At 38.9% G+C, this 26,203-nt stretch overlaps 1 protein-coding gene across 4 annotated transcripts in view; it reads left to right on the plus strand.

The window, feature by feature from the left end:
• LOC308056467 (uncharacterized protein) overlaps positions 1–26,203 on the plus strand; it is a 56,849-nt gene that overhangs the window by 6,179 nt on the left and 24,467 nt on the right. The window contains exons 1-3 of one of the 4 annotated variants that reach the window (XR_013924845.1): positions 1,187–16,315; positions 25,066–25,134; positions 25,744–26,197. Coding sequence is in view for 1 of the 4 variants with exons in the window: in XM_080371912.1 (XP_080228038.1) it covers positions 13,815–13,819; positions 16,216–16,315; positions 25,066–25,134 (174 nt within the window). In the remaining 3 variants the exon portion in view is untranslated. Of the gene's footprint in view, positions 1–1,186; positions 16,316–25,042; positions 25,465–25,743; positions 26,198–26,203 lie in introns of those variants that run through there. The other 3 variants (XM_080371912.1, XR_013924843.1, XR_013924844.1) reach the window with 3 other exon arrangements.

Here is a 26,203-nt window from a genome sequence, read left to right on the forward strand (position 1 = left end):
TCTCATATAACACTTGAGGGTATTTTTCCCAAGTGAATCTCAATGTTTTCCAGTTCTCTTAGTGGTTTACCATTTGTTTTCCTTATATTCCTGCAGTCAAAAGTGATTGCCTTAGAGAGCTGGTTGTAATCATGATGGGAAAGTCTCTTTTTTCTTATCCAGTTTAACTGTTATAGTCTTGAACTTTAATTGTGGATGGGCTTTTACTTATTTTATCCTGGTATCTTACAATAAACATTTGTGCACTTAGCTTTCTTTTATAAATGAGTTTTAACAAATAGAATGACCCATTCACACCTAACAGTCATGAGTGACTCAGTATCTTAAAAGCGACATTTGGTTGTTTGAAAGATTACTGCTAAGATTTCCCTACTTCTAGCAGAACAGTTTTTCTGCTGTTTCCACGTTGCTTAAATGGATGTGGCAACTTAAGCTGAATACAGGACAGAAAAGTAAAGCAGGCTTTAAATAATGTGGCATTTTAAAATTTCATTTATAATTGCTTCAGATATTAAACTACAATTTGATCTTCATGTCAAGAAAGAAAAGAAGGCAGAAAAACTGACAGCTTGATCCTCAACTTCTTTCCAAAGACCAACTTTTAGATTTCAACCTCTCAAAGCAGAGGATTCAGCTACTCTGATGGCAGATGCTTAATACATCTTGTTTGAACTTGAGCTCGGTTCTAAGCCTCACACCCAAAGATTTAGTTGGAATGACGGATACTGTCCTGCTCTTCAGTATAAATACTTCGTTGAGGACATCTGCTAGACTTTTATTCTGCATATTGTGGCCAGGTGCGACTGCAAGGGGAAGGTGTAGACTTTGCTATAGGCACTCCTTAAAATCTGCAAAACCTGGAGAAAGTAGGAAATGAAAATGTCTACACAGACTGCTTTCCTTTTTTTACTTTTTCATCCATACACTTCTATCACTGGATTGTAAGACAAATACTGTTTCATATTGACAGTACTACCCAAATAAAACTTCGAATTTCCTTTTGGTCCTTTGGCTGTCCCACTCTCAGTTAGTTTGATTTCATATCCAAAGGGCTGGTATTGGACCTTAGACAAATCTCTCCAAGTTTGTGGATGCCCCACCTCTGTGTGTGTGTGTGTGTGTGTGTGTGTGTGTGTGTGCGCGTGCGCGTGTGTGTGTGCGTGTGTGTGTGTGTGTCATAATTCTTAGATTATGACATTGAGTCTGTAGCAGCTGAGAGTCTCTTTGTAAAATTATGCTGTGTATGGTGAGCATTTTAATTTGACCCTATATTTCTGATTTCTTGGTGCATCTAAAAACTTCCATATGCATGTATCCTCTGCCGCATGACTTCTGCCAACAAATACACCGTGTACAAGCAAAAGACTTACTTACGTTTGATACACATAAGTAAAAAAAGTTGGTAACACTGATTGCCTTTGTGACCTAGACACCATAATTTTAATGTTCTAGCACTCAGAAGCATCAAAACAATTATGATAGTTAGTGCAAAAAAACCCCACAGAATCTAACACCCCACACTCACCCCTGCATCTTGCTCTGAAAAACAACTCTAAAATCTGTCCCAGTCCAAGGTGGCAACATTGTTCTACAAATCACTGATGAAGTCAAGTTTCTTTTGCCTGACATGTTAGTACCAAATAATGGATATTGCTCTGGTAGCAAACTAAATACATCACTACTAAAGAAGAAATGCCACAGGCTGTGAGATAAGAACAATAACAACTGTTACAAAATTAAGATCTCAGCAGCAGTTATTTGGCATCTTCAGTTTATATATAGCATATAAAATACTTGAACTTAAAATATCCCCTTTACCATTCCGTAGTCTATAACTGCATAATCAACAGAATTAGCAGAATCTTCAGATACATATGCCTAGCAGCTACAGTCTTGTGGGTGTTGTTGGTGTGGAAAGTACATGAATCCAAGCTTTATTGTCAGTGCCTCCCATAACATTACTGCCATTTCCTGTTTCAGTCTTCACTAGGACAGGATAGGTTAAGGTTTCAATTCTCTCCTGTGTGTGCGCACACACACCCCCACACACCCCCACTCCCACACGCACGCACAACCCCCGCCCCCGCCCCCACCCCCCATCCCCCACCCCCCCTTAAAGTTTAAAGAATGGTTGAAATACAGTCCAGGTCACATTTTTAAAAGGAAGCTGCATTCTTCTAACTCATTCCACATATTTCTCCTAAAAGACAAAAAGTACTTCCTTGTAACTTCTTCACCTTCTTTGTGTTCTTATTTCTTTGCAGACCAAACACACACATACACATACAAAGGCACTGCTTAGTGCTTTGTAAGAGATGCTGCTAGAATTGAAATCATTACTTAAAAATGGGAGCTAAAATAAGTCCTATATATGAAAGGAAGGATGATCTTTAATTGCAGTGCCACATTTATGCAGAGGAAAGACACAGACATCCGGTCCTCTACGTATCGTTTTAGGAGGCATTTATTCAGGAAATCTGTTGTAGAAGCATACCAGTGGATACATTTTTCCAGACTCCAGAGGAAAATGCTATTCATAGGAGTGCAACTAGCACAGAATACCTCATTTTGTAACAGAGAGGCATCAAAACAAATACATAATGAGCTACTTTGAGCTCTCATAATACTTCAGTCTCTGTTTGCCTTATTCAAAACAATTTTACTCACCTCCAGACTTCAAAGCACTTTATGGTATTATTTTAAAGGCTAGGCCAATAATTTAGGTTCTAAATCTAATCACCAGCACCAGGAAAAAGAAATCCATCACTATAAAGCAGCAACAGGTTACTGGTATTGTGCCTTTTAGATGAAAAGCAAGTACTGGGATGGTGAGGAGGAGCCACAAACCATTCAGCATCACCACTCTATGTGACAAACAGAAATCTGTTACTTCATTTTAAACTGGATCTCTGTAGTGTGTATGTCACCTTGAAATTACAGAATTGCAGAGTTTTGGACTGGATGAAATCTCAGGATTTCTAATTGTTTTGAGACAAGATTAGTACGTGTAGAACATCTCTAAGACATGTTGGTCCAGAATTTTCTAAAACATCCCACTATATCCCCCATATGTGGCCTACTGCAGTACTTCACCCCTTTAATGTTGGATTTTCCTAATAGGTAAACAAAATATTTTTGCCTATAAATAAACTGATTCCTATCCTAGAGAAACTTCATAGCGGACTTGAATGCTGGAAGGCCTTTCTCACATTCTTTTCAGACTCCTACCTCCCCCATAGACCAAACAATGTTTTTTCCTTCAAACATCCCTCATAGGTTGTATTTCTGAAAATTATTAGCACTCTTGTTGCTTTTCCCTGAGTACTCCTTGACTTCTATAAATGTCAGCAAGTTCACTGGACTGATTTGCAAATAGTTCTTTAGCTGAAGCTTCACATGTTCCGTAGACCATAGAATAATTACCTCCTGTATTTGATACATGGTGTTCTTGGTAATACAGCTCATAATGGCATTTTCCTTTCAATATCATATTGATCTAGCTGGTTTGCGTTCCATTCTAACTGGATCTCCCCATGTGTATTACTGTGATCCATAATTTTTAACTTTTACCTTATTCTGTCTTGTTCTTTACCAGTTACTTTTATACAATCCCTTCTTACCCACTTTCAGTTTATCAAAACCATATAAAATATGCTTTACTCTGTCACCAAAGTTGTTAGTAAAATGATGACCAACCTTATAATTGGCAAAATTCCTCTGTTTCAATAAGCCATGCCATATGTTTCAAGACCCAGCTGAGCCAAGTAGTTGTGACTGTGCTGAGCCAGAGATTGCCAGCTCAGTTACAAAAACGGTAAACATGTTATGAAGTAGGACAGAAACCAAGCTAATAAAGGCTTTTACATGACTCTTGAAACCCATTGTAGATAGCCTGGTACCTCTGTGCAGAATTAGGTTGTATCCTGAAAAGCTTATCTGTTCAGGTTTAACTACAGCCTCAGCAATAGAGCAGAGTGGAGTTGCATTGACAAACCAGTGAAGACTTGTGCATTGTTCTCTGAAAACTACTTTCTAAGACCTATCCAGGATAACAGTTTTGGGGGATGCTGAGTTCTGGTTGGCTTCACATAGAACTGCACATTCACCTAACATTAGTAGAAACACTTCAGTAAAAACAGGATCTCCCATAATGACATATTCTCAAGTCTGAAAAATTTATTTCACATTTCTTTGTATTTCTTGCACAGCCACCTTCTTTGTAAAATCATCCTAAGAACAGCAACCATTCAGCATTTTCCTGCTGAGGATCTTCAGAGATTCTTGGATGTAAGATGTTATATAGGCATGAACATAGCTGTCTCTGGTCAAGTATGCAAAAGCAGGGAATCAAATGGAAGTCTTGCACTGTCTTGCAGACCACTAACCACAGTAAAGATACTTGGCTGGCCCAGAACTAGCATGTGATACTTAAGTCATATCCAGACTGGGGGATTTCTTACGTCACTGTATTCTCAGGAAGCAATTTTTTTGGACTGAGGGCAGGATGATTGTTTTGTCTTCTTGTAAATCTTTGCAGATACTAGTTGTGATTACAGTATGAAATAAGAGCTCTCTCCAGTGTGATATTCTCTAAATGCATCTCGTATCACAGCCAAAATTAGAAATTTCTGAATTTTACAGGACTGTCTGATCAGAGGAGAAAAGTATTTGTTTGCAGAAATGTGTTTATGTAAGCAGCAAGAATAAAGTCAAACAGCAGAATTGGACACCTTTCATATAAAGGCTGCCCAAAGATACGTAACACTTGCAAAGAAGCAAAGCTGACAGGAATATTAGAAGAAATTGATTTGTCTCTTGTAGACAGTACTGGGCATCTGAACTTGACTTTTATAATTGTTCAATATTTAAAATTGGTTACAATATTCTTTATTAGTACAGAGCCTCAAGAATAAAAGCTTTCAAGCCATGCAGCAAACACAAACTAACTCCACACAAAGGAAAGTTTGGATTTGTTAATTAAATCTGGTAGGTAGGTCGAGAGTATTAAATAATTTCACCTTATGTTTTAATGCAGAACTCTGACACAATTTAACAGGGAATGGGTATACTTCATCCCCTCCTGGTAATGTGTGTTGATGTTCATGTATCTTGTGAACTTCTCTCAATCATTTGTCATTAAAATCAGTTCTACTGGCAGTCGAGTTTCCATGCTGAGAGCTAGGAAGGAAAATAGTTATGATTAAAGAGACATACAGCTGCTATTACTGACCCTGACTAGTTTATTTTGGACACCCTGGATTATAAGTTACATTTCTTTTTTCCCCACTTCTGGGTAAAAGCTTGGGTGTGTCCTTGAAAAAACAGATCACCAAAGAGGGTGGAGAATGCCCATTTGTTACCTGATTCTGTCTGCTGTTTAGGCAGTGCGGTGTATTTGAACAAACAGCAGGATTGAAAATAATGTTGTTGTTGTTATTGCTTAATACAAATAAATATATTTACTTTAATTTCCACAAACATGGGGCTCTTTTAGTGTAAGGGAACACAATCAAATTCAGACCAAGTCCTGTTCTATACTTTAAAAGAAATTACAGACTTTACATATTTTTATTATCTTATATTTCATGGTATATTAAAATAAATTCTGTCTTTTCCTTATTAACACTGATAGAAGGGCAAATAAATGGAAGTAGATCATATTCAAATTCTGTGGAAAGCATGAAGTGAACAAAAGTAACTGTTTTCAGTTCTCTTAGAGGGAGCTAGTAGTCCATCTCAGGAAGTATTTAACTACTTTTCCAACACTTGAGGGAAGTTTGTGTTGATATTATCTAATAATGCAGTTTATATATCCTCAGCAGATCATCTACATCTAAAAAGTATATTGATATTTCATTATAAGCAAATAAAGAACACCTGTTGATACCAATCATTCAATCCTCAGTACTTAGTAACGCTTGACTCTGGGAAGTCTACCTGACTCAAGCACTTAGTTTCATCCTACATCAGAATATCTTCTGTGAGTACTCAGATTTGCTTCTATTTTGCCTTCAATACTGATCTAATACTTCCAAGTGACTTACTTAACTAAATGCTCCCTCTCCTTCTTCTAGTTCTGCCCTTTTCTCATGTTATTATTGGCTTCTGTTCTTCTAGTCACCGTGGATGGCTGTATTCACAAACTGTCCACTTCTTCCTTGGCTTTCCATGACAGACTGTATAATCTCCAAAGACTAGTAACATCCAGTACTTCTCTTTTAACCCTCAAGCCACTTATCTTTCACTCTCTCTCCTTCCATCCTGAGATAGAATTTTCTTCCATGAAATAAAAATAAGGAAAAAGGTGGAGTATTTAGATGAAACAAAATTGACATGGAAGTACGTAAATTACTACACTAATTTTCCACATAAAGTAATTTATATAACATACGTTATATCAGTAAATATACTTCTTACTTTGGAGTGCTATCAGTAGTAGCAAGCATGTCTTTGGAATCAAAGATGCTGTCATCTTAACATGTATTGTAAATTTGTGTCAACAGAAGTATTTTTCAAGATTGCACTTATTTTTACGTATTAACAAAGATGCTATTCACAACCAGAGGTACATAACAAATCTGCAAATACTAGAAGCAGTTATGCTAGAAGAAGAATGTCTCAGGGAGCACCCCAGGGTTTCTTGGGAAAACGGGGTTCAATTTTGTTTTCCTTCTTAGTCTTTTTGTGTGACCGCAGCCAAGTTTCAGCCTTTTGTTGTTCAGTTCCTCCTGTGTAAAATTGGTGTAATAGGAAGTTTCCAAATTACAGGAGTAGAGAGGTGTACACTCAGCTAAACCTATGAGATGAAAACAGTGGTCATTAAATACACTCCACTGGATTAGCAAAGCTTTTGAAATAAAAAAAAATCATCTGTACCAGGGATCAAGCTTTCTCGGGACTGCGGAATTCTGTGCAAATCTTACCAATTTCTGCTCAAAATACAAAGTGCATTTCCTGCCTTTGTTGCATCTGATGTAAACAAACATAAATCTTTATATAGTTATAGAAATATAGACAGGGTAAATTTTTATGTAGTTATAGAAATATTCCAAAACATGCCAATGTATGCTCTTCTGCTGCTAGGAAGAGGCTGAGGGGGCACCATAGATGATAGATACAAATTACATTGCTGAGACACTGCTGAGATACAGTTGTGAAAAGCATAATGAAAGAGCTCAATGTACAGAATCCATTTAATGGCTTGTAGCAAAGGCTGGCAAAGGGAAATTATGATTCAAGGCAACCTAATAACGTTTGTGAAGTTCCCTGTTAAATGAAAGGAAAAAACCTGAACATGTGGAAGAGATAAAGCAGAGAGCTTGCATCTGAAATAAACAGAAATGGCCAACAGAGAAGTATACATACTCTCTGTCACTTATTCCCACCTTTCACTTTTTATGTCATTTTTGCAAGTAAAAAGTAGTATCTGATCACTCTGTTTCTAGTATAATAGATTAATCCTTTTACATGTTTTCTTTCTTGATTTGACACATATATTCAACTGCCTTTCAAATCTCTTAGAATTTTTTAACAGTATTTCTTGTTTTCCACTGTAATCTAATTTCCTGCCTTCAAACACCTTTCTTCCATTTGCTTCCGAGCCAATCTTTGATGCTTTTAAACTTAATTTTCATCTAGTTTTGTAAGTTAAAGAAAGATTTCCCTTAAGTTCTTAACACTGTCAAAAATTATACGAAATACAACATAGCTAATAGTGAAAAGCAGTCAACTTATTTTACTTTGGAGAACTAGCATGCATAAAGCTACAAGTTGCATCATGTAAAATAAAAAGCTATGGTAATGTCACAAAATCTAAGATCTGATTTCATTTTCTTCCTTCCTTAAAAGAATGCTGCTAAAAACATTCACATGCAAATAGCAGATCACATGCCTTTCTAACATTTGGAATTAGAAGGGCTCCTGGTCGAGTTACTATCTGCTTTAGGTCTATTTACTTTTATATTACTTCAGAATATGACCAGCAATTAAAAGGCATCAACTCTTTGCAGCATCTGCAACTTTTGTAATAAAACTCCTACACGATTACAGGACTTCCTTCCTTTCTTTATGAAAGCAAGTTATTCATACAGTACTCTTGAGAAAGCACCAACAATTTAGTGGAAAGTACCAATTCACCAAGGTGGGAGAAGAATTTGGATACAAAGGCATTTAGCCTCAGGGAGGGGAAAATCTGCAGGGCAACAGATTACAAGTGGTTAGAAAGAGAAGTATTGATAGAATCCTGCAAAGCTGACGCAAATAAAGTTACAAATCTCAAAGGGGATGTAGAAGAGAAAAGTGGCCTGCCAGGAAGATGGCAAGCATTGTAACATGGCAAGGATGGGCAGGAGTCACAGGGAAGACACCGAGGTGTTTAGTTAGCTGCTGAGAGAGACTAATACTGGCAGAAAAAAAGATCATGTTAGGGCCAGCTCTAGGGTCAGTGATTATTGAAAACAAATAATTAGATGAAAATACACATGGAAAAACATTTAGCCTGATAGAAAGCCTAGAAATTTTAGCCTGTTATTCAAAGAAACTGTTCCCAGAAGTTATGTACTCACTAAATACTGGAGTGAAAAATAGCATAAAGAGACCAAAGAGCTGCCACAAACACAAATATTAAGTAATGCACTGGGCAGCATGGCAGAACAAGCTCAGGCCTGCAGAAATAAACTGAGAGCCAGAGAGGATTTGTCTTTAGAAGGAACCCTACATGCTAGGTATAGAAGCCCATAGGAATTGTTCTGTATTCTTTTGGACTGCCTACATAGGGCATGAGTTGAAAATACTCCTTATTTTTTGACAGGTCTTCCCATGTCTTCTCAGGTTGGAAAGTATTATGCTAATTATTGTTGATTATTTATTTACTAGAAACCTGTCAAATGTCAATGCAACAGTACAAGAGACAAAGCTGAAAGGACATAAATATCAGGCTTTTAGTACTCAAGATAGTGCTGATTCTAATTCCTATTGACTATTCAAGTCCTTGGTCTGAAAGTCTTGGTAAATCTCTGACCTGGTTAATCCTTTACTCCCCTTTCTTCCCCTGCCCTGAAAATACTGTTTTCCTTGTACACCTTCAGATTGATTGGTCTTTAGTCAGAATAAGTGGTAAAAAAACCACCCAGAAACAAGGGGGTTTCTCAGGTATTTGTTCAAGTTTTTCAGGGATTGGTGAAAGATGTTCTGACTGTGAACATCTGTAGCTGTGGCCAAGAGTTCAAATACTCTACAGTTGCTGTATCCATCGTATCTTTCCACACGTTTCAGCAACATTGCACTCATTTTTGGTTCCAGAACTTAAAGTATATCAGTATAGAAGAGCAGATTCTTCACTTTTGGTGAGAACAAGTGAGTTTAGTGAGAATCTCACTAACCTTTTATGGGGCAAAGTAATATTCAGTCACCTTAAGTGGGAGAAGACAAGGAAAACAATGGTGATAACAGAAAAAGCATGTTTGGCAGAAGTATGCACCATTGACATAGGGCCAACTGCAAAAATACATACTTGTGCTTATGAAAAAAAGGCTGGACAGTAAAATGTGTTTTGTTCCAGTGATTTGTTTTCTGTTTCCTCTTGATACTGACTAGGAAAGGGGAATAAAGAGAGCCAGACAATCTCTTTCCACTGGAAAGAATGGAAGATAAGAAAGGGACATCTTTGGATATAAGTGCAAGATCACATAGCTTAATGGGCCCCAAAGGAGCAGATACTTCTACAGGGGGTGGGGGGTGGAGGGGTGGGGAAAGAAGCTCCTTAGAGATCCCAATGACAAATTTACCCTCATTTTAGAAGCTTCTATTTCTCACTTCAAAAATTAACAAATGGAGTGGTAACAGAGGCTCCTGAGGGAGGTAAGTAAACTGAGACCTCCAATGAGCAGTATCCATAGCATTTGGGGAGAAGTAAAGATCATCCAATTCCATGTGCCAAAGTGTTTATAGCTTACATCCCAAGTTTCTCCTCTGTGCTCTGCTGAGGCTTTTGTCAAATCCCTACATACATTAGAAATACTAACCACACTGTACTTTCTTGACAGACTGCATATCAGTGGAGAATACAAATTCAGCCTAGGTACTAAGTTTTTCTATTGCATAAAACAGTCATATACAAGGATGACCAGTAGCGATTAAGTTATGGCACTACACAGAAGTTCCTCCATGTGAATTGAATTAATTGATTTATTAGTAGCAAAATAGCCAGGTGGGTCAGGCTAATTAAGACTATGATTGCTAATTGCCAGCACTGGGGACAGTATGAGTGGTTGCACAGGCAATAGATGCAAGACACAGTCTGTAACAGCTCTATAAACTGCTAGATAGTTAAGACTGGGGAAAAAAATAAGAGAAGACATTGTTGAGGATGGGAGTGTAACTCATTGCAGGCTCCATTCAGATGAGAGAAGTAGTTCTCTATAGAGAACTTCTGTCATTCTTCAGTGGTCTAATCCAGTGGTCTGCAAAGTGGGGTATGCACACAATAATCCACTGAGATGCAGGAAGAATGTATTTTTTGTACCATTAATAAATAAATTTATAAAAGTAAAGTATTTAATTTGTCTTTATCTCATCCTTTTGTAATTCCTATTTTCTAAATATGATCTATGTATACATTCGTATAGTTAGTACATGTATATAATTTATAAATCGTTTGGAGACATGTTTGGAGTCTGCTGGTCTAGTTTAAGGTTCAGAATAGCTTTCCTTCAGTTTTCCAGTTTTCTGTATATTGGAGTCTCTCTGGTATGCTGGATATATCAGATAGTTTGGCTGCCAGGTTTAGGTGTTTTAAAGAAAAGAAGTTACACAATGTGGTTGTTAGTGTTTGTAAAACTTAAAGGTTAAACTTGACGTTCACATGCATTTAAAACTGAATGTCTATAATGCTTCATAAACCGTACAATACAACTGTAGAGCCAAATGGGACCAAATGATTGTTATTTTCAGATTGACTAAACTATGGAGAAAGTGCTGGCTGGAAATGTATGATCTAAATCTGGAAAATATATTTAATAAGTATATATGGCCATAGGTGTATTAAGCCTAAAAAAATCCAGATACTGTGCATGTTGTAGAAGGATGAGGGTTTTAAAACTTAGATTTTGTAGATTAAATGAAAAAAACCCATGACATTTTTGTCTCTGGAATTGCTATGGAAGAGTTTTAAAGCAATATCAACATTGAGATTTTTTAAGTATTTCTTATTCTGTACCTATCCAATTTATGTTAAATTAATGTCAGAAAAGATACGTGGTTTTTTTATACTGAATATTAGTTTCCCATACTTCTTTGTTTAGCAAGTACTACATAGTTCTGGATGTTCCTGTTCTCAATATCCCTTTCTTTTTCTCACTAGTAAATGAACCAGACGTTTTACTGCATTAAACAAGATTCTTCTTCCTTACCATTTGCCTTCCAAAGCTGATAACCTCCTTGGATGCTGTCACAGGTGCTTTAGAGTGAACCAGTTTCTAAAACTTACTCTGTGTTGATAGCAACAGTCAGAAAAGGGGTATTATCTTCTCTTCTCTATTTTCCATAGCTTGACTGAAGGACTATAAAAATTAAGGTTTCAAATAAATATTTTGGCTTCTTCTAAAAGAAACTTCTGCATCTGTGATTTTTTTCTTTTACTGTAGCTTAACAAGCAAAAGTGAAATGTCATGTTGTATTAAAGAAATTCTGAATAATAATGAATTATAATGAATAAAAATACTTGCAGCATTGATTACCCAAACACGACTCAGTCACAATCACAGATCATTTTATTTTGTCATTTTTTGCCAAGATACGTGGCAGGCTTGTAGGAGGAATGTTTATTACCCATACTAGTTATGTTGGTTTAGTTGGGTTTTTTCTAATTCACTTGTTTCAGTTCACTTAGTGGGTATTGGATCTTTTCTCTGTAGTGCCACCACCTCATTTAATTTTCTCAGTGTGAGAAATTCTGATCCTGAAGTAGCTGCTGGGATGAGAATTTCCCCAGTAGACTTTTTCTGATTCTTTATATTTTAACATCATGTGCTTTTCCTAGTGAATTACAGTAATTTACTTATAGCATCATTATTTGGTAAATAATAAACATTTTAAGGATTATTTATTTTCAGAGAGATTAACAGTATATGGCAATTCTCTCTCCCTTAGCTTCAGTCAGATCTTAATTCTCCTGAGCATAAAATTTTAGGCAACTTTTTCAATGAGGTGCCGGTGGGAATTTTAAGTGCATTATTTCACTAAATTAAATTTATTACCTATTTGTATACCCTTTCTATGTCAAAACATTAGTTTTAATCTAGTTTGTGGATCTTGTTTTAATAGATTGCTGCCAAAGGATTTATGTACAGTCTTTCCTGAGATCTCCCCCACATGTCATTATGTTCATGTTTCTATGCTGCCACATAAGTTGTCAAAGATGCTACATTTTTTTCCTTTTCTTCCTGACACATCCCTGGCATTTGTTTCTAGTTCTGTTTTTTAAAATGTTTGAAATTAGATGAATTAGATGTCTTCTTAAAGGTATTTTAGTGTTCATTCCTCACTTGATTGATATTATGCAGTAGTTTTTACACCATCTGTACCAAAAATAGAAAAAATACAAATGTCACTTTCTGACCTCATGTTGAGAGCTTGTGGCTTTCTTTTGACTTGTTCCTTTAGAAATATTTTAGTTAGCTGTTTAGGAATTAGATACTTTTGCTTCAATTAGGGACACATTGACAGTAATATCCTTGCTTTGTAGCTTAGAAATATTCATAGTCTGTAGCCTGAACTGTCTGCTGTTAAACTGAGAGAGTATTGTATGCTTTAGATGCTGTATAGGCATGATGTGCACAGCCTTGAGATATATACACCTATATAAGCTCCAGATTGCGCAAAATGCTAAAATCAGCATTCTTACTAGCTTTGGTCTTACACAACATTGCTCAAATAGTATGGGCAACACATTCCGTTTTACTGTTCTTGCAAGAATACATTTTGAGTTGCAAAACAATATGGCAAGCAGAACATCCACCTTCTGGATCAGCTGTCTAACTGTGTGCATGCAGTTCACCTTGTGAGGTCTTACAGTGCTGACCTATGACCTGACAACAAATTTATTTGAAGCTTTTTTATATCTCTGTCTTTCAGCTGTGGCACTCCTCAAAAATGGAAATCAGTGCTGTCTATGGAGGGTCAAGATGTATCACATACTTAGGTTTAGATCAGAGCTCAAACCTCAGTGGTTGCCTTTGGCTTAAGCTGATTAACTGAGTTCTGCCATTGATATCTGTGAAATGTCCTGGCAGACCCATCTGAAAGGTGTGATTTAAGTACAATGTGTATTGTATATACAAGTTAACCGTATCTTTGTAGAGACAAATGTATTGGGTTTTAATTGTTATTTTTAATGGATCAGATTAAAATATTGTTCTGTTCTATTTGATCTCTGTCCCCTGGTGGGCTTTCTTTTTTTGTGTCTTTCCAACAGTGTGACAGTTTCCTCTTTAGACTTTTAATTATGTCTCTGAGGACCTCCTGTATTAGCGATGGTGGTGGCAGTTTACCTTCTGAGAGCTAACCCAGCTAGTTGCTGCTGGGCTTAGCAAGTTTTACAAAGATGGTGCTTTTATATTTTTAAACTCCAATAGAGTTTGGGGTTTATTTGAATAATTAGATGGCTGAAATGGCCAAACTGTTCGTATATCTGGGTACAGAAGAAATTATCACGTTTATGATTGTGTTACCATGGTCTATTCAGGTAATGGATCAGAGCTCAACGTGGCAATTCAGGACAGTTACTTCACAACAAAACTGCTAACGGCATTGTCGTCATGAGGTAATCTGTTTTTTGAGCCTCTGCGATAGTACTGGAACAGCTTTTAAAATCAGACACTTTAGATATTTCTTTCCTCCTCTTTAGGATTATTAAAAATAATACTGCATTAACTACACTGTATCTTCCTGCTTTCCATTCGTTCTATCACTCTTTTTTATTGCATCTCTAGATGTCTTTCCTTGCTACTGTAAGAAAAAAAGTACAAGTTGTGCGTCTTCCTTTTCATTCAAAAATGCTTCCCAAAAACATATTTCCCCCTAAAGTCTAGACAGAAAAAGTCAGACATTCCTCAGCCCTGCCACACAGCATAATTGTAAGAGGATTATAGCAAAGGTGGTATTAATTATGCAACATCAAAAAAATCAGAATTAAATATAGAACCTAATAAGATAGCCTTAAGAACCTACGAGTAACTCTATTGTCTCACTATCAAAATATGTCCTTAATTTCTTATTTTCCCAGTTCCTCTTATGTCCCCATCATAATCAGAGCATCAGGTCTAATACAGGATAGTTTTTAAGGAATTTGAGGCTGGTACTGGCTTTTCAAGGTTGTCATGAAAAAGCATACTGTATACATGTATAAACACAGACTTAGTGAAGGTGCTTTCATTTATAAATTGCATCAGGAACGAACTTTTTAAAAAAAGGTTCAGTCTGAACTAACTGTGAAAACAAGGGTAGTCCAACCCAAGACAAACAGTTACTGCGCCCATATACTTGCGGGGAAAGAGAAGACCCCCCTCTTCTGGCATGAGCTGGAGTAGCTCTCCACAGAAGATGATAAAATACGTTAAAAACCATGTTTTGATCACAAATAGGAATACACCTAGGATTAATATTTGTATAACAAATATTTCTTCCTCCATCATGTCCTCTGAAGTTTTCTCACACCACGCTTGCACACAAAACTTAGTCCTCTACACCACCTCTCTGAATGTGCACTGAGTGTTCTAGCTGCTTTACTAGAGACTGAACACTGACTGTGTCACAGTCAGATTCTTTTTGTATAATTGTTTTCTGGTTCATTACAAGATGTATGAAGAACTCGCTACTCCAAGCACCGAGTGGACTGAGCACCAATATTAAAAATACGACCTGCAGTCTTGATAACTGTAGAAGCAAAAGCCTTTTGACACACGAATTCTCTTTGTTCAGGCAATGTTATTTGCTGCCTTCTTCCCTGAAGGTGACCAGCGGTTCCAGCTGGTGAGAGAAGACTGTTGCTAAAGATGTTCAGAAATCCTTTTCCATCCAGCATTTCGATTGTTCCTGTAAATACAATGTTTTCTCTATGATAAATATGGCAGTGAGAATTCTGTCCGAATCAGACTTCAAAACAGAAAACTGTATGTGTATTTATCTATTTTCCTGCCAGAAATAAAGAAGCAGCATGTATAATGTTTCCTTTTGTTTGTTTTTAAATTTTGCATTACCTTTTATTTTTACCAGCCTTTACAGTTCATGAGTTAATGGTAGGTAGATGGAATTCTTCTATGAGATCATATATTTCACTCTGTAAATGAAAGATAGACTAGCTTTACCCATACCCTAACAGTTAAGAAAAAAATAAAGCAGTGAAACATATTCACATTCCTCCTGCCGTGCCGAAGGAGCAGCTGTTTTGCTTTGGTTTTAAAATTGAAGTCATAGATGGAGAGATATGTAATGCTGTTTATGTGATTCATCTGTAAGGTAGAATACTCCCTACAAAAAGGGAGGAGTTTTAAAGACCAACACTGTATAGTTGACTCATTTCTATGCAATAATACGCAAAATAATGTATTTCTTTCCAACACACAGATAAGGTATAAACTTAAGCATCTTTACTCTGATAAGGGCTGGAAATAGAATGGCAGCCATTGTGATAGGCACTGAACTGTTTAGCAATTTATCTAGAAAAGCTCTTAGTTTTGAGTATTTCTCTCCTGTATTTCAAGCATATTGCAGATTATTTTAATGTATTTTATACTTTTTAATTCCAGATTACTATGTCAAACCTAAGTAAAATGAAATTACATGTTTTCATTTTTCTGTTCTCAGTGTTTTAACAATTTTTATTTCTATTATTCATGTCCAAATATTAACTAACCGTTGTTTAACTTATGTGTGAAATCTGAACAAAGTACAGAAAAATATTAACATAATCTCTGTGACATTTCCCTAGACTTTTCTCATGACTTGCTCAGATTGTGCATTACAGTTTTGCTTTTTAAATTTGTTTTATAAAATTGGAGCACTTTTCAACCACTACTACAAAAGAGGCATCTGTTCTGGAATTGCTGTACTAATGGGTAGGAAGAGATCTTCCTTTTCTTCTGAATACTTTTGCATTTGAAGTCCTTTACTGAGCTTATCCACTGTGTCTCAAATAAACTCTGTTTATGAACTGCCCAGAAAGATGAAATCAAACATTGAGAAGGAATGGCTGGTGCATCAACCAATCTCTCTCCAAAGTCTTCAGTTAGGAATGTTGAACAATTGCTGTCACTTTAAGGTAAAATTAAGGGACTCACAATTTTGGGAGGTTATAAGGTTTCTTGGGGTAGAACAATAAGCTAAGAAGAAATCAGCTATATATTTCTAAAGCATGCTTTAGTTAAGAATCTTTGCCCTGGGGAAGCCCATGAAGGACAGACATACAGTGTGGACTTGTAAGAAGATTGAAAATATTGTATTAATTATGATTTCATTGTAAATCTGTAAGTGGGAGAAAAGGACCTTGATCAGCAAGAAACCTAGAACTGGTTAATTGTTAGAGGATAGCATATTAGTAATTTATTGTATCTGTAGTTTATCTTCTTCAGTGTTTATATGAAGAACACATTGTATTTCTATCTGCAAAACTTCATTAACTGTTTCTCAATCCTTTTTGAAGCCATTATAAATGTATATAATGACTTCCTACTTGCTTATCTAATGCTGGGTCCGTTTTCCATTTCTTAATGAAGAGCTTCACGCTGGAAGCTTTTTGTGAGCAATTGTCAGCAGGTGGGTTACAGAGGGAGAGAAGGGTTTTATCTCTTATGGTAATGAGGCTAAGCCTGTTGCTATGTTGCTAACCAGAGTTTCAAAAGGTTTGGGATCTGTATTCCATTTTACTGGTGACTCTGAGTGACTTTAAAGAAGGTAACTTGCAGTTTTTAAAGGTCTTCTGGCATGTTTTCCCAGGATTTCAATGGTTGTCCAGCATCAAAACAGTTTTAAAAAATTGCCCCTGCTGTATGCTGCCTTTAGTTTAACAATCTGTAAACATCCTGTCCTGACAGGTGTATCAGGATGCGGTATGTTATATATGTACTAGTATCTTAAAACACTAATATAGACATTAGACTGTATGATGCTCAGTTTTACTAAAAAAGGAGATTAGTAGTAGTTAAAACAGACACGGGATCTCTCAAAATGATGACAATCAGCTTCTTCAGGACTTTGAAGACTTTAAAATGGTTTTATTCAAGACAATAATTTACTGGTATTCACACAATTTTTTTGTTCACACAATTTGCCCTTGCAGCACAGAAGGCAAATGGTTTCCTGGGCTGCGTTAGGAGGAGTGTTGCCAGCAGGTTGAGGGAGGAGATCCTCCCCCTCTGCTCAGTCAGTGAGGCCACACCTGGAGTCCTGTGTCCAGTTCTGGGCTCCCCAGTAAAAGACAGATATGCAGATATTTGAGAGGATCCAGCAAAGGGTCACTAAGATCAAGATGGCACTATGGCAGCTCCCCTATGAGGAAAGGCTGAGACAACTTGGTCTGTTCAGCCCGGAGAGGAGAAGGTTCAGGGAGGGATCTGTCGTGGTTTAACCCCAACCAGCAACCAAGTACCATGCAGCTGCTTGCCCACTCCTCCCCCCACAAGAGGAATGGGGAGGAGAATTAGGAAGGAATGTAAAATTCTAAGGGTTGAGATAGGAACAATTTCATAATTTAAATAACATAAACCAAAATGAAGACAATAATAGTAATTATTATAACAAAAAGGAGGAAGAAGGGGAGAGGAACAAAATCCAAAGGGAAGGGAGAAAAGAAGACAAGTGATATACAGTACAACCACTCACCACCCACTGACCGATGCCCAGCCAGTCCCCAGCAGCGATCAGTGCCCCCAGCCAACCCCACCCTCACCCCAGTTTATATACTGAGCGTGACATTCTATAGTATGGAACATCTCTGTGGCTAGTTCGGGTCAACTGTCCTGTGTCCCCTCCCAACTTCTTGTGCTCCTCCAGCCTTCTCCTTGGCAAGGCTGGAGAAACTGAAAAGTCTGTAACTTAGTATAAACACTACTTAGCAATAACTGAAAACATCCATGTGCCATCAACATTGTTCTCACACCAAATCCAGAACACAGCACTGCACCAGCTACTATAGAAGGAAATTAACTCTGTACCCTCTAAAACCAGGACAGGATCTCATCAATGTGTACAAATACGTGAAGGGAGGGTACAAAGAGAACAGAACCAGGCTCTTTTCTGTGGTGCCCAGTCACAGGACAAGGGTCAATGGGCACAAACTGAAACACAGGAGGTTCTCTCTGAACATCAGGAAATGCTTTCCCTCTGTGAGGGTGTCTGATCACTGGCACAGGTTGCCCAGAGAGGTTGTGGAGTCTCCATCCTTGGATATAGTCAAAAACTGTGGTCACCTAGGCCGGATGATCTCCAGAGCTCCCTGCCAACCTCAACAACCATTCTGTCATTGTGTGATTCTTAGCTTTTATCCCAAATAAAGGCTTTTGGTGCAAACTGGTTATAGTAATTTCTGAAGATTTTAAAGAATTTCACACCTAAGCTTATGAATAATAGCAAATAGCATAGCATTGTGATTTGTTGATACTTCGCACAAATGTGGAAGTTATCATAGATTGAAGGCATTTCCTGGGATTTGTGGTATGGAAGGAGTTTTATCTGTTTATGAACTGTATACTAAGAACGGAGGAGCAATTATTTCCTTAACTTTCAAGGGGCTTTTTATTAAAATGGCCTTTTTCTCCCCAGACTTCCTCAAGGTTTTGGAAGCATAATTAACAGAATTAATCCTGTCAGTAAAACATGAACTTTGAGAAGAGTTGTTACTAGGAGCTAGAGAAGTAAATACTACATTGCTATTGCCACTTGACATTACACAGAACTTACTGTTAAACTGTATAAAATAGTTCAGGTTTTTTATCTCTGTACTACTATTACTTGTGGTTAAATGAACAGCTGATGAAATATTTGAACAACAAAAATATGTACAAGTAAATACAAAAAACTTAATTGAACGAAAGCAAATCTTCACACATACCTCGTATTTGACAGGCTGACAGACTAAAAAACATTTTAAATTGAAGCTGTGTATACTACCTCTACATGTAGTCACTAGACAAAGGCTTTCTAATCAATGTAATGCCCTTTAGGAAAGGTTCATCATCTCTGAGGGCTGATACTTTGAAAAATCGGTATCTACTGCTCATGCTTTAGATTCCTAGAGAAGAAATTGCTGCTAAGAGATGGAAACATTACCTCACAACAGCTGTAAACTCTCCATCTCGGCAGGCACTGATTACATAGATAAGATCAACAAAACCACATTTGAGACCTAAATATTCTGGTGGTGGTGTTAATTCTCTGTCCTTCATTTAATCTTATTATTTAACTAAGCAAAAAATACATTTTCAGTGTTAGTACAAAAGCATATTAAAAGAGCTAGTTTTCAAAACAGAGAAAATAATTAAGCCTTCAGCCGGCGATGTGGTAGCTCTGTTGTGTGTCTGACACTGTACTGTTGGCATTTTTGATCTAACTTCTCCATCTTCTTGGTGTAACTAAGCAATGCAGTTAGATTACTACAGCCCTTGTCTCCTCAAGTGGACAGATATTATATTGTTACAGCTCTTTATCAGAGAAGAACAGCCTTACCTATGTAAGACATCGTGCATTCATGCAAGAGGGTTTTTTAAAGCTATTTCAGTCAGAGTCTCCTCCAAATGCAATAGTTTTCTTGAAAAATTTCAGATTTAGAATAGGCCTCTATTTTGGAATAATGCTAGTGCTAAGGAACAGAAACCACTGAAAAATTTTACCCCTTCCAATAAGTCCTTTATGCTTTAGCTCTCGGTGTATCCTAGCAAAACCTCTTTATTTCACATCACATGAAGAAAAAGAATAAGAGGGAGTGTCATAACAGCTGCTTATGTTGCCAGGGAACACCAGGATGAAGCCTGTTGTCTTTTGATTGCTTTTAGTAGAGCTAGGGCTGGAACAGCTGGGGAACTCCTTCACTCTCAAGGAGACACACTGCTGAAAACACACTTGCCTTCCTCTTGTCACACAGCCACATGCTAGACAGCACCTGAGAGGAGGCATTGTTTATTACTCTGTATACTTAAAAGAACGTTTTCCAGGGTTTAGCATATTGTCTGCTTCATATACACCAAAGTCAGAGCTAAATCTTCCAAAGAACAATGGTTAGCTCTCAGGCTGATCCAGGGGCCATTTTATAGAATTATAGAACAGTTTGGGTTGGAAGGGACCTCCTCTCATCTAGTCAACCCCCCCTGCAATGAAAAGGGCCATCTCCAACCAGAGCAGGCTGCTCAAAGCCCTGTCTAGCCTGACCTTGGACATTTCCAGGGATGGGGCATCCACGACTTCTCTGGCCCACCAATTCCAGTGTCTCGCCACCCCCACAGTGAAGAATTTCTTCCTTGTATCTGATCTAAATCAACCCTCTTTCAGTTTAAAGCCATTACCCCTTGTCCTATCACTACATACCCTGGTATAAAGTCCCTCTCCAGCTTTCCTGTAGCCCCCCTTTAGGTGCTGGAAGGCCGCTATAAGGTCTGCAGGAGCCTTCTGTTCTCCAGGCTGAACAACCCCAACTCTCTCAGCCTGTCTTCACAGGAGAGGTGCTGCAGCCCCCTGATCATCTTCATGACCCTCCTCTGGACTCACTCCAGCAGGTCCGTGTCCTCCTTATGTTGGGGGCTCCAGAGCTGAATGCAGTACTCCAGGGGGGGTCTCATAAGACCAGGGTAGAGATTCTTCCCCTGAGAATCGCCTCCCTTGACCTGCTGGTCATGCTTCTTTTGATGCAGCCCAAGATCCAGTTGTCTTTGTGGATTGCAAGTTCACATTGCCAGCTCTGTCCAGCTTTTCATCCACCAGTACCAAGTCCCTTTCCACTGGGCATCTCTCAGTCTCCTCATCCCCTAGCCTATATTGATACTGTGGGTTGCCCTGACCCAGGTGCAGGAGCCTGCACTTGTCCTTGTTGAACCTCATGAGGTTCACATGGGCCCACTTCTTGAACTTGTCCAGGTTCCTCTGGATGGCATCTCTTCCCTCAGGCATGGGGGACATGCCTGGCATGACACCCACCGCTCATCTGGGTGTCATCTGCAAACCTGAGCATGCATTCACTCCCACTGTCCATGTCATTGATGAAGATATTAAACAGTACTGGTCCCAGTATGGACGCCTGAGGGACACACTTATCACCATTTGACCACTACCCTCTGGATGCAACCATCCAGCCAATTTCTTATCCACCAAACAGTCCACCCATCAAATCCATGTCTGTCCAATTTAGAAAGAATAATATTGTGGGGGCTGTGTCAAAGGCCTACAGAATTCCAGATAGATGACATCTGTAGCTCTTCCTTTGTCCTCTGATATAGTCACTGCATCATAGAAGGCCATTAGGTTGCTCAGGCAAGACTTGCCCTTGGTGAAGCCATGCTGGCTGTCTTGAATTATCTTCCTGTCCTCCATGTGCCTTAGCATAGCTTCTAGGAGGATCTGTCCCATGATCTGCCTAGGCACAGAGTGACAGGTCAGTAGTTCCTAGGGTCCCCCATTCTACCCATTTTAAAAATGGGTGCAATGTTTCCCTTCTTCCAGTCATCAGGGACTTCACCTAACTGCTATGACTTTCCAAATATCATGAAGAATGGCTTGACAAGTACATGAGCCAATTCCTTCAGGAGCCTGGGATGCATCTCATCATGTCCCATAGGCTTAGGTATATTCAGATTCCTCAGGTAGTCATGAACATGATCTTCTCTTACAGTCCCTGCCTTGAGGTCCATCCAATCGAGGGTGTGGGAAGAAAGGTTGCCAGTGAAGACTGAGGCAAAAAAACTTGTTGACTACCTCAGCCTTCTCGTTGTCTGTCATTACCAGTTTGCCAGTTGTGTTCATCAGAGGAGTACACATTCTCTGATCTTCATTTTCTGGCTGACATACACATAGACGCCCTTATAATTCTTTCCATTCCTTGTCAAGTTCAGCCCCAGCCACACCTTGGCCTTCCTCACCCCATCCCTATAGAACCAGGCAGCATCCCTATGCTTTTCCCAGGATACCTGTCCCTGCTTCCACTGGCCCGTGCATTTCCTACTTGCCCTTTAGTTTGACCAGTAGGTCTCAACTCATCCATGCTGGTCTCTTACCTTCCTTTCCTGATCTCTTATACCTAGGAAACAAGAGCTTTTGTGCTCTATGGAGAGCGTCCTTAAAGATCTGGCAGATCTATTGTGCTCCCTTGTCCCTGAGGGCAGTTTCCCAGGGGTCCTACTGACTAACTCCTTGAACAGCTGGAAGTTTGCTTTCCTAAAATTGAGGCTCCTGACTTTACTGTTTGCCTGACCCATATCCCTCAGGAGTGTGAACTCCACCAGTGCATCATCACTGCAGTCCAGGCTGCCTCCAATCTTGATGTCACTGATTAGGTCACTTGTGTTGGTGACCATCAGGTCCAGTGTCGCATCCCATCTGGTAGGGCTGCCTATTACCTGGTTTAAGAAGTTATCCTCAATGCACTCCAGGAATCTCTAGGATTGCCTACAGCCGCTGGTGCTACTTTTCCAGCAGGTGTTGGGGTGGTTGAAGTCCCCCAGCAGGATGAGAGTCTGCAAGACCTATGTCTTCTGTAGCTAGAGTAAGAGGACTGTGCCAATAGCCTCCCCTTGATCGGGCAGCCTGTACTGAACACCAGCCACAAGGTTCCTTCTGTTGCCTTGGTCTCTAATTTTTGCCCACAGACTTCCAGCTTGCTCGTGGCTATTCTTCAGAGACAGCTCTTCACAATTCACCTGTTTCTTGATGTAGGGGGCAGCCCCACTGCCCCTCCTTCCTTGCCTGTCCCTTCTGAACAGGCTGTAGCCATCAACAGCTGCACTCCAGTCGTTCAGTTCATCCCAGCAAGTTTCAGTAACAGCAACTAGGTGATGGCTTTCTAGCAGCACGGTGGCTTTCAACTCCTGTTTGTCGCTCATGCTGTGTGCATTGGTGTAGAGGCCTTTCAGCTGGGCTGTTGGCCACATCACCTTTCAAGAGGAACACACCTTAATTCCTCTGAGGTATTTCACTGATGTTTCCCTGTTGGCTCCTATTGCCTCAGGAGCTCCTGGCTCATCCCTGTAAGACTGGAAATGTGCTCCAGTGTACACAGCATGTCCCAGAGCAACAGGCTGAGGGCCCTCACTAGCACCCCAACCCTCTAACCTCCCACAGCTTGTCACAGGCAAGCCTGATACTATCCCTGCCCCCCCTACAGTCTAGCTGAAAGCTCTGTCAATGAGTGCACCCCAGCTCAGGAGCACAAACTCTCCTCTATTCTGCCTTTGTAAAAGGTGAATCCCACCTGATGCCAGCAGGCCAGATTCCAGGCAGACCATCCCGTTATGAAAAAAAACCACCAAATTTGTGGCGATGACACCAGCCCCAGAGCTATATTCTTCTTTGATGAGGAATATCTAAGTATTAATGCCTTCTTCTAAAGAAGCAGCATTGGTGACATAAATAAATATGAGACTGCTGTATGAGAGGCTCCCGTTGGCCCTGCACCACAAGCACAGTTTCTGAGTTGGGAAGTTGATACTGGACAGAAAATAAGTACTACAAAGACTAGTGAATGAACATGTACTTTTTTCTTATTTCTGCTAAAATCAATCTCACCAAACTCAGCAGTAAGCAATGCATATTTGTAAAATAAATTAATGAAAAACAGAGGAAAAGGAGACTATCAGTTTTAATCATATTTTGCAGCATAAAGTTATTCCAGCATTAAAAGTAGTAAGAAGTAGAAATTAATAGTTTATGCTTAAAGTCAGAGGCTTAGATTGTTAGGCCATGTTTGCACATCTACCATAATATTTTTAGTCTCAGCATAACATTTTTTTTTTTTGTGATTCCAGGGTGTATGAACAGATGAATTCTGTAGAATAGAAAATCCAAGATTTAACTTTTTTGTAATAGTGTTAAATTCTTTACTAAACATACGAATAAGGAATATGTCTGCTTTCTAATACTAATGATTATGAGTACTGAAAATTTATAGTGTCGCTTAATGGGGTGCAGAATATGGAGCATGACAGCATCTTCACACCAAGATGTCTGCAGTCAAAAAAAAAAAAAAAAAAAAAAAAAAAAAAAAAGAACAGTAAAGAACAGTAAAGTGTTTCGACTATTGGCAGGACTGGTAGAACTACATACATCTAAGTGTGTCAGTGTCGTGGTTTAACCCCAGCCAGCAACCAAGCACCACGCAGCCAATTGCTCACTCTGCCCCAGCCAGAGGGATGGGGAGGAGAATTAGAAAGGAGTGTAAAACTTGAGGGTTGAGATAAGAACAATTTAATAATTTAAACAGAATAAAAAGGTAAGAACAACAACAATAATATTAATAGTAATAATAACAACAGTTATATTGGAAAGGTTAAAAAGGTTAAAATCCAAGGGAAAAGGGAGAAAGGAAACCAAGTGATGCACAGTACAGCTGCTCACCACCCGCTGACTGATGCCCAGCCAGTCCCCCAGCAGCGATTCCCCCCGCCCCAGCTAGCCTCCCAAGTGTATATACCACGCATGACGTCCCATGGTATGGAATATCCCTTTGGCTGGTTCAGGTCAGCTGCCCTGGCTGTGTCCCCTCCCCACTTCCCATGCCCCTCCAGCCCTCTGGTTGGCAGGGCCCAAGAAACCAAAGTCCTTGACTTGGTATGAACATCACCCAGCAACAACCAAAACCATCAGTGTGTTATCAACATTGTTCTCACATCAGAGCCAAACCCCAGCACTGTACTAGCTACTAGGAAGAAACTTAACTCCATCCCAGCTGAAACCAGAACAGTCAGAAAATAGACCTTGACAGTATTTTAGTTGGTTTTAACTTTTAAAAGCTTATATACTGTAGAATGGTATTTTCTATTACTTCAAAGTAGACATTTTCATTTTTTAACAGAATTATCCTGTTTTTGGGACTAGACATGTCATGCCGTAACTGAATGCCTGAAGAAGGAATTGGGTGCTGAGGGTGAGCAGAATTGGAAAGAGGTAAGAAAGAAACAGGTCAGAAGAGTGACTATGATGGGAAAAGTAGAAAAAGAAGGGGATGAGGCCAAGACTGGAGGAGTCCTCCATACTGCTTCTTCATCCCATTCCCAATTCTGTGTTATCTGAAAGACAGATTGCACCGGCAGCAGCCTGCTTAAGAGCACAACTCTGTTTAACACCTTGACCATTGTCAATCCTGTTCACTGAATGAATCAAGATTTTGGAGAAAAAATAACCCATTCACTTGGAATGCAGTTTGCATTGTAACATGGATGCTGTGAGATACTGAATTCAGATTGCAGAAGGAAAGTTCTCCTTTTTTCATAATTTGTAAGTACTTAACTTTGCAGACAATGCTGTTTTAATGGGGGATATCTTGAGCTACTTTCATGTAGCAGTTCTGAAAGCCTACATCTGCCAAAAGAAAAATCCATCAGGTGGAACATGAGTTGTGCCATCAGCAATCTTTGGCCCAGTAGATGCACACCACAGACCTAACACTAGAATTATTGTCCCATGAGTAGCTTGTTATTCTGCACAAGGAACAGCACTTTTTATAGGGCTGGAATTTTTAATTTTTTAATTTTTTTATTTTTTATTTGCTAACAGGTTTCAAGCTATTTACAGCAGACAGAAAGAAGCAAAGGGCACAGAAATACCAGTTTTTTTGCAGACACTCTTCTCTATAGTCTACTAGATCCTGCTTCTTTTTGCTTTCATCTAATCCTACTCATTCTGCCTTTGAGTTTTATTCATTCCCCTTTTATGCGTGCCTCTAAACAGCTGCCTATCTCTTCATCTGTAGGCTTCTGTCTGCTCTGCTGCTGCCTACCTACCTCAGAAAGCAACTCCTTTGCATCTCTGACTGATGTCTTCTTCCAGAGTGCATATGCCCACCACACCCTCTTTCTCTTCAGCTTGTTTTCTGTCTGGCTTCTGTAATGTTATTTTCTTTTCATCTTCCTTATAGTGGGTTCCATTTTGACCACTTGTCTTTGTCTGGCTTATGCAGGGATAAGCATCTGAAAGCATAGGACAGACATCCAGCATTCAGCTTCAGTGTCCAGCT

This window comes from Falco punctatus, assembly GCF_963210335.1.
Source record: "Falco punctatus genome assembly, chromosome: Z".
Lineage (NCBI taxonomy): Eukaryota > Metazoa > Chordata > Aves > Falconiformes > Falconidae > Falco > Falco punctatus.